At 42.2% G+C, this 14,778-nt stretch overlaps 1 protein-coding gene across 2 annotated transcripts in view; it reads left to right on the plus strand.

The window, feature by feature from the left end:
* The first annotated feature begins 216 nt into the window (after positions 1–216).
* The window catches only part of LOC115144498 (protein kinase C epsilon type), a 165,249-nt gene continuing 150,687 nt past the window's right edge, over positions 217–14,778 (plus strand). Inside the window, exon 1 of one of the 2 annotated variants that reach the window (XM_065002559.1) lies at positions 217–1,389. In XM_065002559.1, coding sequence (XP_064858631.1) covers positions 1,042–1,389 — 348 coding nt within the window. In that variant the 5' untranslated portion in view covers positions 217–1,041. The remainder of the gene's footprint in view (positions 1,390–14,778) is intronic. The other variant, XM_065002558.1, reaches the window with a different exon arrangement.

The following is a 14,778-nucleotide window of genomic DNA, read 5'->3' on the forward strand; positions in this document are numbered from 1 at the left end:
CCGATGATCCACCCCTTTTCCATATATATATGTTATGCAATAGTCCCTGTTTATAACAGTATTTATAACCCCATCCGCGATGAGCCTCCCCGATATGTTCCCGAAATGGAATGAGTAGGCCTACTCCATAAAATAATATCCCAGTGTCTATCACTTGAACACTTGGGATGCGCCTATGTCCTGACAGCCTGGTCGGCTCGCCTACACTGACTGTTGCGTCGCACTCCCCCATCTGGCATAGACAAGACGCGGCGCGCCGAGAAACTGACGTGTTTTGCGCATTTCCTGCAGCAACGTTTAGACGGTCGGGGGGGAGAAGAGGTAGGTCTGCAGGAAACCAAGAACAGCAACGGCGAGAGAACATCCTGGGAGGATAAGGAGCGAACAGAAACCAAGAAAACCACAACCTAGAGTCGACCTGCAACTATACATTGCTTGAGCTATTCACAAGTCGAGTAGCCTGTTTGGGAAACATCCCAAATGCACTGCAAGGAGGGCAGGAGTCGCCATATCTTCCAACAGTGGAATACGAGTGTTTCCAGAGCCCAGTGGAGTTGCAGAGGATAGATATCTTTGATAGATTTTGCTCTGTCGAGTTGCGGTTTGGGTAGGCTGTTGATATCCCAACTGCTGCATGGTCATATTTTTCCTGCGTATACGCTTCTCAAAACGTGTATTAATTATATTCAAAAGAAAGGCTTTGTCTGGTTAAAACCCAAATGTGGATTATCATTGTGAAAACCGAAACTGTTAAAGGGCAAAAACAAGAACATTTACTGTCTCTGGACTGTTTCAAAACGACTGATAAGCATCCGATTGGTACGTGTGTGATAGAGTGACACGGGACGGCATTTTCCCCTTATATTCAAGTCACAACCTCTTTGAAAAACCATTCAGTCCGTGGTCTTATTTTGAGGATTCAAACGCTACATAAAACTAGGCTAAATTATTTATGACCCGTTGAAGTGGCTGGGTTAAAGGAATATATTGTAAACAACCATTCTTGTTCCAAAGCCCATTGAAGAGGATTACATCACCGCAATGGTGGTTTTCAATGGGTTATTGAAGATCAAGATTTGTGAGGCGTTGGACTTGAAACCGACGGCTTGGTCTCTCAGGCATGCGGTTGGCCCAAAAACCCAGACTTTTCTCCTAGACACCTACATCGCACTAAACGTGGATGACTCGCGTGTGGGCCAAACCTCCACCAAACAGAAAACCAACAGCCCTGCGTGGAACGACGAGTTCGTTACGGAGGTGCATGACGGAAGGAAAATCGAACTGTCGGTGTTTCACGACGCGCCAATTGGATATGACGATTTCGTGGCTAACTGCATCATACAGTTTGAAGATATATTGCAGAATGGCAGTAAGCACTACGAGGAATGGGTAGGCTATGTCCCGTTATTATTTGGTGCTCCTTGCACATAGTGCCTTTTTACCAAATTGTTTTCACCTCACCCTCAGCATCCTGATGCCTTTACGATTAGAATCAATTATACAACGTCTCCATTATTATTTGGCAAAACAGTCTAGACCTATACATAATGTTACTTTATCATCATCAACAACACCATCCTCACAAAAGCCCTGGCTGGCATCCACCGTTAGTTTCCTGGCGCTTTGATACTTCTCTAGGCCACCGGTAACATGCGCATATAACCCTGTTTCGTAGGAACGGTGCAGAGGACTGCGCTTACAAGCAGGTCATAAATATTCTTATCAGCTGCGATGTAGGGCTGCATTCTGAGAAAAGCAACGTTTCCATGTCAAAAGCAACAGTGCGTTAAAATCCAATGTCTGATGACAAGGCCAGTCAGCTATGGGTCTCACTGACAGAGCTGCTTCAGAGCCAGTAACAACTTGCAATTGATTGGTCATTTGCCTGTCTTGGAAACCATTAATGCCCTTGAGATGGACAAAGAGCAGAAAATGCACACAGAGAAGTCTCTCTTTCACAGCCTTCCAGTTAAATACTGGAATCATGAGGTTTCCTTAAGGCCATATGCTCTCTTATAAGATAAGCAGCTGCAGACTCATTTGAGAAGACATGCAGCACATTAGGCTACACCTAATGAAGAGTTATGCACATGTGATTTCTCTAAATCTTCAATTGTCCACCAAAAGAGATTATCAATGCTATGTCCAACACACAATACATGCTGACATGTTTCTTGGATTATGAGGAGACTTTAACTTGGATCATGTGACATAGATTGGATCATGTGATCAACGTAGGCACAACTTCCTCAGGATTTTCACTATAGGAGAGTGTGTGAGGTTCACTGAGGAGAAATAGGTTATGATTTTAGGAAATCTGTATATCCCTACAGGTTCCAGGCCCGGCCAAGGACATGCAAATATCAGCATCTGTCCTGACTACCACATTTCACATACACTGCCCAACATAACATAAACATCATAAATCCACTAAAACATAGTTAAGAAATATGTCATTACAGTATTAGATTTAAATGTATGTGTTCAGTGCCCAGTTGACCACATACAGAAGAACTAAAGAGCTGTTCATATTAGGTCAATAAAAACAATGCTGATTGTACTAACATAGACAGGAACAAAAGCTTCAAATAATAAAATCATCTATTCTCATTGCTGATAATCAGTGGTAACATGAACATATTATTAGAAAGGGTATAGTCACAGTAATACTGGGACTATTCATTGTCTTGTAGGCAATTATGTTCCTCAGGATGCCACCCAAATATATCATAACACTTTCCCTGTGAGGGAGGAACCTTTTCATAAATACTGGGTGGCTTTGCTCCTCTTGTGAGTAGTGTTTCCTTTCATGGTGAACCACTGACCCAGAAGTAGAACGGCAAAACAACAACAAAAGGCGCAGGGCAGCACTCTGAAGCTGTTCTCCTGGCCTCGGCGTGGCAGGTGGATCGGTGTGCTCTGTTCTCTACTGACAGACAGCCTCCACATACAGTACAGGCTGAAGAGGAATCTCTTGTCTTTGTTGTCAAGTTTATTTGTCATATGTACACAGTACATTGAAATGCTTACTTGCAGGTTCACTCTTGACAGTTTGTCTGAGGCAGGCGGGAGTTTGGATTATTGATTAGACTCTATCAGGTCCATTATGGATTGGAGGAGGTACAGTAAAACTGGTTTTGGACGGGCCTGTGAGGCTCACGACAATAAGGGTTCTGTCTGTGTTTGGCTTGTCAGGCTAGGAATGTTCTTTGCTGACATTGATGGACCAGGCATCTGTCATCTGCTCGCATGTCTGACTGAGGAGGCTGTGCTTAGCTCATAGGGCTAAAGGCGCTCTGTGCTCGGCTGGATGGAAGGGTCCCTACTAAGTAGTTTGTAGATCGCCTCCCTGGTGGCAAAATGTCTGTTTAGTGGTGTTGGTGCTGAGAATTGGGTATGAATTCTAGATGGAGACTGTTTTCCTATTCTGACCTAAACAGCATTGCTCTCTGCGTCCTTTCTTTCCATCTCTCTTTGCTCCTTTTGTATGTACAGCTCCCGTGCACTTGCTTTCACTTTTACCACTCCTTTAATCTTTTACCTTTTCATTTCATTCTTTCTGAGGTCATGTCTCCATGACCTCAGAAAGAAGCCCCTCTCTCTCTCTCTCTCTCTCTCTGTCTGTCTCTCCCTCTCTCTCTCGTGCGCGCTCTCTCGCTCTCCCAAATTCAGCTTGCTTTATTGGCATGAAATACAATTTGTAGATATTGCCAAAGCAGTATAGTGGTACAGCATTTCAGTAAATACAGTACAATGCAATGAGGATAATGTCATACAGTTAATATCAGTAGTAATAATAATAGTACATACAATCATGTATACAGGTACAACACTACAGCTGTTGTATTCTGTAATCTTCGGTTGAAATATAAAAAAATATTTAAAAAAAAATAATAGCTAATGTACATGGATGATGGTTACACTATGTATTATTTATTTAACTTTTATTTAACCTTTATTTAACTAGGCAAGTCAGTTAAGAACAAATTGTTATTTACAATGACCTTTTACCAAAAGGCAAAAGGCCTCCTGCGGGGACTGAGGCCTGGGATTAAAAAATACAAAATAAATACAATATAAATATAGGACAAAACACACATCACAACAAGAGAGACAACACAACACTACATCAAGAGAGACCTAAAAAAAACAACATAGTGAGGCAGCAACACATGTCAACACAGCATGGTAGCAACACAACATAACAACAGTATGGTAGCAGCACAACATGGTACAAACATTATTGGGCACAGACAACAGCACAAAGGGCAAGAAGGTAGAGACAACAATACATCACACAAAGCAGCCAGAACTGTCAGTCAGAGTGTCCATGATTGAGTCTTTGAAGTAATGTAAGTAAAGTAAAGTAATGAAGAGTAATGACCAAGTTGTATACAATGTACATACTTCAGGGAATTAATGGTCATGGGATGTCCCTCAGGCTATAATATAAATATCTGGCAGTAATATTTGCGCTTTCTTTCACATCCAGAATAATTACCAGCTTTATGTCATTAGTAAATGCATAGAAGTTGGGAATTGAGATCAATAAAATACAATTTTATTTGTCACGTGCCGAATACAAGAGGTGTAGTAGTCCTTACCGTGAAATGCTTACTTCCAAGCCCTTAACCAACAATGCAGTTTTAAGAAAAATAAGAGTTAAGAACATCAGCACAACAGTTTTTAGCTGTGCTAACATAATTGCAAAATGTTTTTCTAATGATCAATTAGCCTTTTAAAATGATAAACTTGGATTAGCTAACACAACGTGCCATTGGAACACAGGAGTGATGGTTGCTGATAATGGGCCTCTGTACGCCTATTTTGATATTCCATTAAAAAAAATTAGCCGTTTCCAGCTACAATAGTCATTTACAACCTTAACAATGTCTACACTGTATTTCTGATCAATTTGATGTAATTTTAATGGACAAAAAATGTGCTTTTCTTTCAAAAACAAGTACATTTCAAAGTGATCCCAAACTTTTGAACAGTAGTGCACATGTAGGTAGGAGTAAAGTGACTATGCATAGATAGTAACAGCAAGTAGCAGAGTCTTTGGCAGTTTTTATGGCCTTCCTCAGATATTGCCTGGTATAGGGTTCCTGAGTGGCGCAGCGGTCTAAGGCACTGCATCTCAGTGTTAGAGGCCTTTATCACTACAGACCCTAGTTCGATTCTAAGCTGTATCACAACCAGCCATGATTGGGAGTCCCATAGGTTGGCACACAATTGGCCCAGCGTCGACCGGGTTAGGGTTTGACCGGGGAAGGCCGTTATTGTAAATAAGAATTTGTTCTTAACTGACTTGCCTAGTTAAATAAAGGTTAAATTTAAAAAATAATAGAGGTCCTGGGTGGCAGGAATCTTGGCTCCAGTGATGTACTGGGCCTTAAGCACTACCCTCTGTAGCGCATTGCGGTCGGAGGCCGAGCAGTTGCCACACCAGGCGGTGATGCTCTTGATGGTGCAGCTGTAGAACTATTTGAGGACCAATACCAAATATTTTTGATGGGGAATAGGTGTTGTCGTGCCTTCTTCACAACTGTCTTGGTGTGTTTGGACCATGATAGTTTGTTGGTGATGTGGACACCAAGGAACTGGAAGCTCTCAACCTGCTCCACTACAACCCGTCGATAAGAATGGGGGCGTGCTCGGCACTCCTTTTCCTGTAGTCCACGCCCCTCCTCCTTTTGTTGCCTACCCTTACCACCTGGGGGCAGCTCGTCAGGAAGTCCAGGATTCAGGTGCAGAGGGAAGGGTTTAGTCCCAGGATCCTTAGCTTTGTGATGAGCTTTAATTAAGGGCACTATGGTGTTGAACGCTGAGCTGTAGTCAATGAACAGCATTTTCACGTAGGTGTTCCTTTTGTCCCGGTGGGAAAGGGCAGTGTGGAGTGCAATAGAGATTGTGTCGTCTGTGGATCTGTTGGGGCGGTATGCAAATTGGAGTGGGTCTAGGGTTTCTGGGATAATGGTGTTGATGTGAATACACGTCCTGGTAATCCGTATGGGCCCTGTGGCCTTGTGACCCGTTTAAAGGTCTTACTCACATCGGCTAAAGCGAGCACGATCACACAGTCATCCGGAACAGCTGGTGCTCTCATGCATGCTTCAGTGTTGCTTGCCTTGAAGCACGAATAGAAGTAATTTAGCTCATATGGTAGGCTCGTGTCACTGGGCAGCTCGCGACTAGACTTCCCTTTGTAGTAGTTATAGTTTGCAAGCTTTGCCACATCTGACGAGCGTCGGAGCCGGTGTAGTATGATTCAATCTCAGTCCTGTATTGATGCTTTGCCTGTTTGATGGTTCTCCAGAGGGCATAGCGGTCGACTAAAAATCGAATATGATTTTTCAACGCCGATACCGATTATTGGAGGACCAAAAAAGCCAATACCGATTAATCGGACGATTATTTATTTATTTGTAATAATGACAATTACAACCATTCTGAATTAACACTTTTATTTTAACTTAATATAATACATCAATAAAATCTATTTCGCCTCAAATAAATAATGAAACATTTGGTTTAAATAATGCAAAATAATGCAAAAACAAAGTCTTGGAGAAGAAAGTGAAAGTGCAATATGTGCCATGTAAGAAAGCTAACGTTTAAGTTCCTTGCTCAGAACATGAGAATATATGATAGCTGGTGGTTCATTTAACATGAGTCTTCAATATTCTCAGGTAAGAAGTTTTAGGTTGTAGTTATTATAGGAATTATGGGACTATTTCTCTCTATACCAGTTGTATTGCCAGTGTAACAGTATAGCTTCCGTCCCTCTCCTCGTCCCTACCTGGGCTCGAACCAGGGACACATCGACAACAGCCACCCTCGAAGCATCGTTACCCATCGCTCCACAAAAGCAGCAGAGCAAGGGAAACAACTACTTCAAGGTCTCAGAGCGAGTGGCATCACCGATTGAAACGCTATTAGCACGCACCCCGCTAACTAGCTATCCATTTCACATCGGTTGCACCAGCCTAATCTCGGGAGTTGATAGGCTTGAAGTCATAAACAGCTCAATGCTTGAAGCACAGCGAAGAGCTGTTGGCAAATGTACGAAAGTGCTGTTTGCCAACAGTGCTGTTCAAATATCAAATCATAGACTTAATTATAACATAATAACACACAGAAGGTCATTAATATGGTAAAATCCGGAAACTATCATTTTGAAAAACAAAACTTTTATTCTTTCAGTGAAATACGGAATTGTTCCGTATTTAATCTAACGGGTGGCATCCCTAAGTCTAAATATTGCTGTTACATTGCACAACCTTCAATGTTATGTCATAATTATGTAAAATTCTGGCAAATTAATTACGGTCTTTGTTAGGAATGAAATAGTCTTCACACAGTTTGCAACGAGCCAGGCGGCCCAAACTGCTGCATATACCCTGACTCTGCTTGCATGGAACGCAAGAGAAGTGACACAATTTCCCTAGTTAAAAGAAATTCATGTTAGCAGGCAATATTAACTAAATATGCAGGTTTAAAAATATATATTTGTGAATTAATTTTAAAGAAAGACATTGATGTTTATGGTTAGGTACACATTGGTGCAACGAGAGTGCTTTTTTCGCAATTGCGCTTGTTAAATCATCACCCGTTTGGCAAAGTAGGCTGTGATTCGATGATAAATTAACAGGCACCGCATCGATTATATGCAACCCAGGACAAGCTAGATAAACTAGTAATATCATCAACCATGTGTAGTTAACTAGTGATTATGTTAAGATTGATTGTTTTTTATTAGATAAGTTTAATGCTAGCTAGCAACTTACCTTGGCTTACTGCTGCGCTCGCATAACATGTAGTCAGCCTGCCATGCAGTCTCCTCGTGGAGTGCAATGTAATCGGCCACAATCGGTGTCCAAAAATGCAGATTACCGATTGTTATGAAAACTTGAAATCTCCCCTAATTAATCGGCCATTCTGATTAATCGGTCGTCCTCTAATTTCTTATAAGTGTCCGAGTTAGAGTCCCGCTCCTTGAAGCAACAGCTTTTTTACCCTTTAGCTCAGTGCGGATGTTGCCTGTAATCCATGGCTTCTGGTTGGGATATGTACGTACGATCAATGTAGGGACGACGTCATCGATGCACTTATTGATGAAGGCGGTGACTGATGTGGTATACTCCTCAATGCCATTGGATGAGTCCCGAAACATATTCCAGTCTGTGCTAGCAAAACAGTCCTGTAGCTTAGCATCTGCGTCATCTGACCACTTCCGTATTGAGCGAGTCACTGGTACTTCCTGCTTTAGATATTTATTTTAAAAAGATTGTGTTATTTGGAAGTATTTCTCACAGTAGAGGAAGTACATCTCCGTGTTTACTTCCCCTGTCGTGCGTGACCACATAGACGATCCTTTTTGGATGGCCATGTCGTTTTGTGTCTCTCTTTTTCTATAGCTAGTTGGTTGTCACTGAACCTGTATTTGATCAGGATCTGTCTCTGTATTTCTGACAGAGCAGAGATATTTTAATTCCTGAAACAATTTGATTGATTTCCCTGTGTGTTTAGATATTAAGGTTGTTTAGTGTTTTTAACAGCTGACAAATGGGACTCTTTTCAAGGTTCAGCTCATGGGTTTTCAATGCTTTGAATTGTAAGGATGTTTTGGGGCAATATGGTGCTAAAATTAACGTGTTCTTTTTTATATTAAATTAAAGGGAATCTTCCGAGTTCCACTTTGCATGCATTATTTGGTACTTTCTTTGGGATATTTAGGATAATTCTGCATAATTCTGTATATAGATTTTCTATAGAGTTTTTCTTCCAATTCTTATCGTAATTACAGATTGGACCCCAATCCTCGCTTCCTGTCACGTCCTGACCATAGAAAGCTTTTATTTTCTATGTGGAGTAGGTCAGGGCGTGACTGGGAGGTGTTCTAGTTTATTATTTCTATGTGTAGTCTAGCTTTTGTATTTCTATGTTGGCCTGGTATGGTACCCAATCAGAGGCAGCTGTCTATCGTTGTCTCTGATTGGGGATCATAGCCTTTCCCACCTGTTGTTTGTGGGATCTTGTTTTTGTATTGTTGCTTTTGAGCCCTACAAGGCTGTACGTTCGTTTGTTTGTTTCTCTTTATTGTTTTGTTACTGGTTCACATTTAAATGAAATATGATGAACCCAAATCACGCTGCGCCTTGGTCTACCCATTTTGATGAGCGTTACACTTCCATACAGTGCAATTGGTAAAATTACAATATTGAATATTTTGCGTTAGATTTGGATAGGAATATTCATTTTTGAGAATGTTCTTTTTATGAAGTAAAATGTTTTGTGGACTTTTTCTTTGAGTGCATTCACTGCCCGAACAAATCGACCTGAAGCACTGATATTTAGTCCCAGGTAGTTCAACCTTGTTATTTCCTCATATAAAGGAGTGTCTGCTGTATTCCCAAATAATGTGCAGTTGTTCCTGTAGACCTTGCTCTGTTGGTGACAGTAAGACAAGGTCATCTGCGTAGAGCAGAAATCTAGGCTCCTCATCTTTGAGGGTGAATCCAGGGGCTGCAGATCGGTCCAACATCTCTGCTAGTTCGTTGATGTAGATGTTGAACAAGGTTGAACTTAAACTGCACCCTTGTTGCACCCCTCGCCCTTGTGCAAAATTTTTTTTTTTATTTTATTGTTCAGTTTAATACTAAACTCAGCAAAAAAAGAAACATCCTCTCACTGTCAACTGCGTTTATTTTCAGCAAACTCAACATTTGTAAATATTTGTATGAACATAACAAGGTTCAACAACTGAGGTGTAAACTGAACAAGTTCTCCATACATGTGACTAACAGAAATTGAATAATATGTCCCTGAACAAAGAGGGAGTCAATATCAAAAGTAACAGTCGGTATTTGGTGTGGCCACCAGCTGCATTAAGTACTGCAGTGCATCTCCTCATGGACTGCACCAGATTTGCCAGTTCTTGCTGTGAGATGTTACCCCACTCTTCCGCCAAGGCACCTGCAAGTTCCCATACATTTCTGGGGGGAATGGCCCTAGCCCTCACCCTCCGATCCAACAGGTCCCGGATGTGCTCAATGGGATTGAGATCCGGGCTCTTCGCTGGCCATGGCAGAACACTGGCATTCCTGTCTTGCAGGAAATCACGCACAAAACAAGCAGTATGGCTGGTGGCATTGTCATGCTGGAGGGTCATGTCAGGATGAGCCTGCAGGAAGGGTACCACATGAGGGAGGAGGATGTCTTCCCTGTAATGCACAGCGTTGAGATTGCCTGCAATGACAACAAGCTCAGTCCGATGATGTTGTGACACACCTCCCCCAGACCATGACGGAACCTCCACCTCCAAATCGATCCCACTCCAGAGTACAGGCCTCAGTGTAATGCTCTTTCCTTCGGCGATAAACCCGAATCTGACCATCACCCCAGGTGAGACAAAACCTCGACTCCTCAGTGAAGAGCACTTTCTGCTAGTCTTGTCTGGTCCAGCGATGGTGGGTTTGTGCCGATAGGCAACTTTGTTGCCGGTGATGTCTGGTGAGGACCTGCCTTACAACAGGCCTACAAGCCCTCAGTCCAGCCTCTCTCAGCCTATTGCGGACAGTCTGAGCACTGATTGAGGGATTGTGCGTTCCTGGTGTAACTCGGGCAGTTGTTGCTGCCATCCTATACCTGTCCCGCAGGTGTGATGTTCGGATGTACCCATCCTGTGCAGGTGTTGTTACACGTGGGTATGCCACTGCGAGGATGATCAGCTGTCCGCCCTGTCTCCCTGTAGCGCTGTCTTAGGCGTCTCACAGTACGGACATTGCAATTTATTGCCCTGGCCACATCTGCAGTCCTCATGCCTCCTTGCAGCATGCCTAAGGCACATTCACGCAAATGAGCAGGGACCCTGGGCATCTTTCTTTTGGTGTTTTTCAGAGTCAGTAGAAAGGCCTTTTTAGTGTCCTAAGTTTTCATAACTGTGACCTTAACTGTGACCTTAACTGCATACCGTCTGTAAGCTGTTAGTGTCTTAGCCCAATTTGTAAGTCGCTCTGGATAAGAGCGTCTGCTAAATGACTTAAATGTAAATGTTAGCGACCGTTCCACAGGTGCTACTCATTAATTGTTTATGGTTCATTGAACAAGCATGGGAAACAGTGTTTAAACCCTTTACAATGAAGATCTGTGAGGCTATTTGGATTTTTACGAATTATCTTTGAAAGACAGGGAGCTGAAAATGGGAGTTTACATGTTGTTCAAGTAAATAGATTTTATGATGTCCTATACTTTACCCCCAGTGCTGCTTTTGTGTGTATTTTAATATAATCCATCATGCCATATGGAATCTAAAGCATTCTTAAAATCAACAAAACATGCAAATACTTTTCCTCTGCTTTTCTGATGAACATGCTGGTTTATTAGTGTTTGTAATGTGTGTATGTGGTCTGTTGTTCTGTATTTGGGTAGGAAGGCAATTAGTGTTTTGCTGAGAGCTTTATGTCGTATGAGGAAGGTCTGTATTTGGTCATTGAGAATACAGCAGAACAGTTTCCCCATGTTACTGGTGACACATATTCCGCTATAGTTATTAGGGTCTAATTTATCACCTTTTTTTAAATATGAGCCACTGGTTCCAAATATCAGGGAAGTAGCCACTCTCCAAAAGCAGGTTGAATAGTTTTAATGAGGCATCCTACAGCTCAGGAGTCGTGTGTTTCAGCATTTCATTCAGGATGCTGTCAGGGCCACATGTCTATCCAGGTTTAAGCTTTGTATTTTCTTCAAAAGTACAGCGTGTGTAATTTGGTCGTCAATTGGGTTCTGGATGTTTTCAATTGTGTGTTCTAGGGAACTGAGTTTTTCTTGCATATTTTGTGGGATTTAAAGTAAGGTCTTCTGATGCTATTCTTCCAGAGAGTTTCAAAATCCTCTTTCAATTTCTTCCATCTTAGGTTTTGTTTTTGTGTTCTTTCAATGTTTCACAATTGTGTTGAGGAATGTGTCTATCCTATGGTTGGTGATATTTTCTATTTGTTAAAGATCTACATTTTTTCCTTGTGAGATTACATTCAGCATCAAACCATTTCTCTTTTTGAGGTTTCGAAATAAAAACGGTTTTCTAATTTGAATAAATGTACTTTTGTGTCTGCTTTATGATAGATATAATTACATTTATTCGCCGCCAAATTTAAGTCAGGAAGGATTGGGCTGAATGCCCTTAAAATGTCATTTCTGCGCAGTGCAATGCTGTGCTGAAGTGTGTCGCGCTGTCAGGCACCCATCTTTATGTTTTATTTAGATGAATCAGTGTACAGGGCTCTGTTTGTGTGGTCTTTGGGTGGAGAAGTCTTTTTAAAATACATTAATCTGGCAGTGGTCAGACAATGGTGGCTGTGATCTGACAATCAATGCACTAATAGGGGGAGGGGGGGTCCAAGTCTGAGATTGCATAGTTGACAACAATGGTCCCAAGAGCTGAGCAGTAGGTGAACCTTCCCAAAGTATTCCCTGTAATCCTGCAATTAAGAAAATACAAGCCTAAGGTTTGAGAGAGATGCACAAACTCCTTTCCATTTTTGTTCACTACCTGGCCAGGTGCGGGTGTTTTTTCCAGCAGTTGATGTGACTGAGGATATAGAGTATCATCTCTCTCTCTCGCTCTCGCTCTCGCTCTCTTTCAAAACAATCTGAATCAACTCACTGATAAGAAATCCATATGAATTTATATTGGAAATGTAGTGTAGTGCCATGGATGGAGGTCTGACACATGGGTGTCAGATGTTGTTGTACTGTGGGTGAATGTGTTGAGTCATCAGGATTACGGAGCTCCCCATTGGCTGGCTGTCCCTCTGTGATGGGTGTGGCCTCTGGGGGACAGATGTGCTCATGTGGGTTCCATGACTAATGGCGAAACAGCAAGGCATTTAGAGGCCTTGCCAACGATGACTCCTTGAAAAATCTGTCTGGACTTGTGCATTGTGGGAAAGTGTAGACGCGCAGGTATATGCATGCACAAACAGTTCTCTCTCTCTCTCTCTCTCTCTCTCTCTCTCTCTCTCTCTCTCTCTCTCTCTCTCTCACGCACACACACACACTTTCTGAGGAACACACATACTGACTCAAACATTACTTTCTGTTAAAACTGGTTATTAAGGAGGCTTTAGCGGGAGGTTTGTATAATATGACTCTGATTGTAGACTATCTATGACCAAGATACGTGTATTTGAGCTAATATATTCCATACAGTTTTAGTCCACAATAGGTAGTGTCCCTGGAACTGACCATGTATATACAGTATTTTGCTTACTTTCTCCTGTGTTTTTGTTTTACTTGACTTAGTACTACTAATATTGATTGCTGCAGTATCTGAATGAGCAAGAAAGGCAATTCAATGTACCTGTGCAAGTGACAATAAAAATGTGAAACTTGAAACGTCTTCATTTGTTTCAGTCAAGGCAGTTACTCAAACAGGGTTGGTACTAGTAAGAGTGAAGCGTGAGATTGTCCGGCTGTGTAAACTTTAGTGGTTTAGTATGCTGGGGGTGGGGTGAAACAGTAAGGGGTGGGCCTGGGAAGGCCTCTTTGTCTGGGCCCCTCCTTTGTCTGACTTATCCCCAGACAGCAGTTGCCTCTGCCCCTCCTGTCTCTAAGTTAGCCCCAGGCTTTTGAGTCTCTCTCTGCTTCTCTGCCTCTCCTGTCTCTAAGCTAGTCCCAGGCTTCGTTGCCTCTCTCTGCCTCCCCTGTCTCTAAGCTTGTCCCAGGCTTCATAGCCTTTCTCTGCCTCTCTGCCTCTCCCAAAGCCAACACATACTGGATTTGTCGGGCTGCCACAGTTACGCTACAGTCACAAACTTTATGATGTAATATTTCTATTGTGAAAAGTCACAAATATTCACATTGCATGAGCAGTCAGTGAGCAATGTGACTATTGTCCTTTTTTTTCAAGAGGCAATATTGTGGCAAAAAATATCTTGCACAAAACGCAGCCAGCTTGCTTCATCTACTTCCACGAGACGTAGATTGAATCAGACTTAACTCCAGTGAGTGTGTGTAACAGAGTGTGAAAGAGAGAGAGACAGAAATGGAGTGAGAGAATGTGTGTGTGTATGTGTGTCTTTGTGAGAGCATGTGTGACGGAGCGAGAGAGACCTCTCTCTGAACTTCTGGTGGGATTCCATCCTTACTGGTCTATAGTAGAGGGGGATAAGGATTCCAAATTGTGTTTGGGTTGGTCTGGTCTGGTAACACGATACTTCCTCTCCACAAGCCATCAAACCATGATTCAGTACTACTCTTACAGCTATATTGACACTTATTTCCATCCCACACAAAAAATAGCTTGAGACTGTGGAAATTGAAAAACCTGGATTTCGAAGTATGCACGTTTGCCGCCAACAACACAAGAGAATGGCTGGGTTGGCTGACTGTGGGAGCTGTTATTTTCCTCTTCAGGGTGAACGTTAAAGTTGCTTAGATCCTGGCAGGCTGATTATGGAGCTCAACAACGTAAAACAAAAACAATCAAACCCGTCTGAACCTGTCGTCCCAATTGTGTGGTGCCGACTCACTCAGCAGCGTAGATGGTGTGTGTGCAACACTCTTGAGTCATGCACTGCAATGTGTTCCCTAGAAAAGCTCCATGCCCTAAAGGTAGGAGAAGCACAAATTGCCCTAACTTGCAGTGCCCTAACCTTCTTCATGTACTACTTTTTATTACACATGAAATGGGAAATGTGGTCTTGTACTGTTGAGTATTTGTCAGAATTTAACCATTTACCTGGGTTTAGGAAATGTCTTGTTTTTTTTTACAAT

Source organism: Oncorhynchus nerka, linkage group LG16, assembly GCF_034236695.1.
Source record: "Oncorhynchus nerka isolate Pitt River linkage group LG16, Oner_Uvic_2.0, whole genome shotgun sequence".
NCBI lineage: Eukaryota > Metazoa > Chordata > Actinopteri > Salmoniformes > Salmonidae > Oncorhynchus > Oncorhynchus nerka.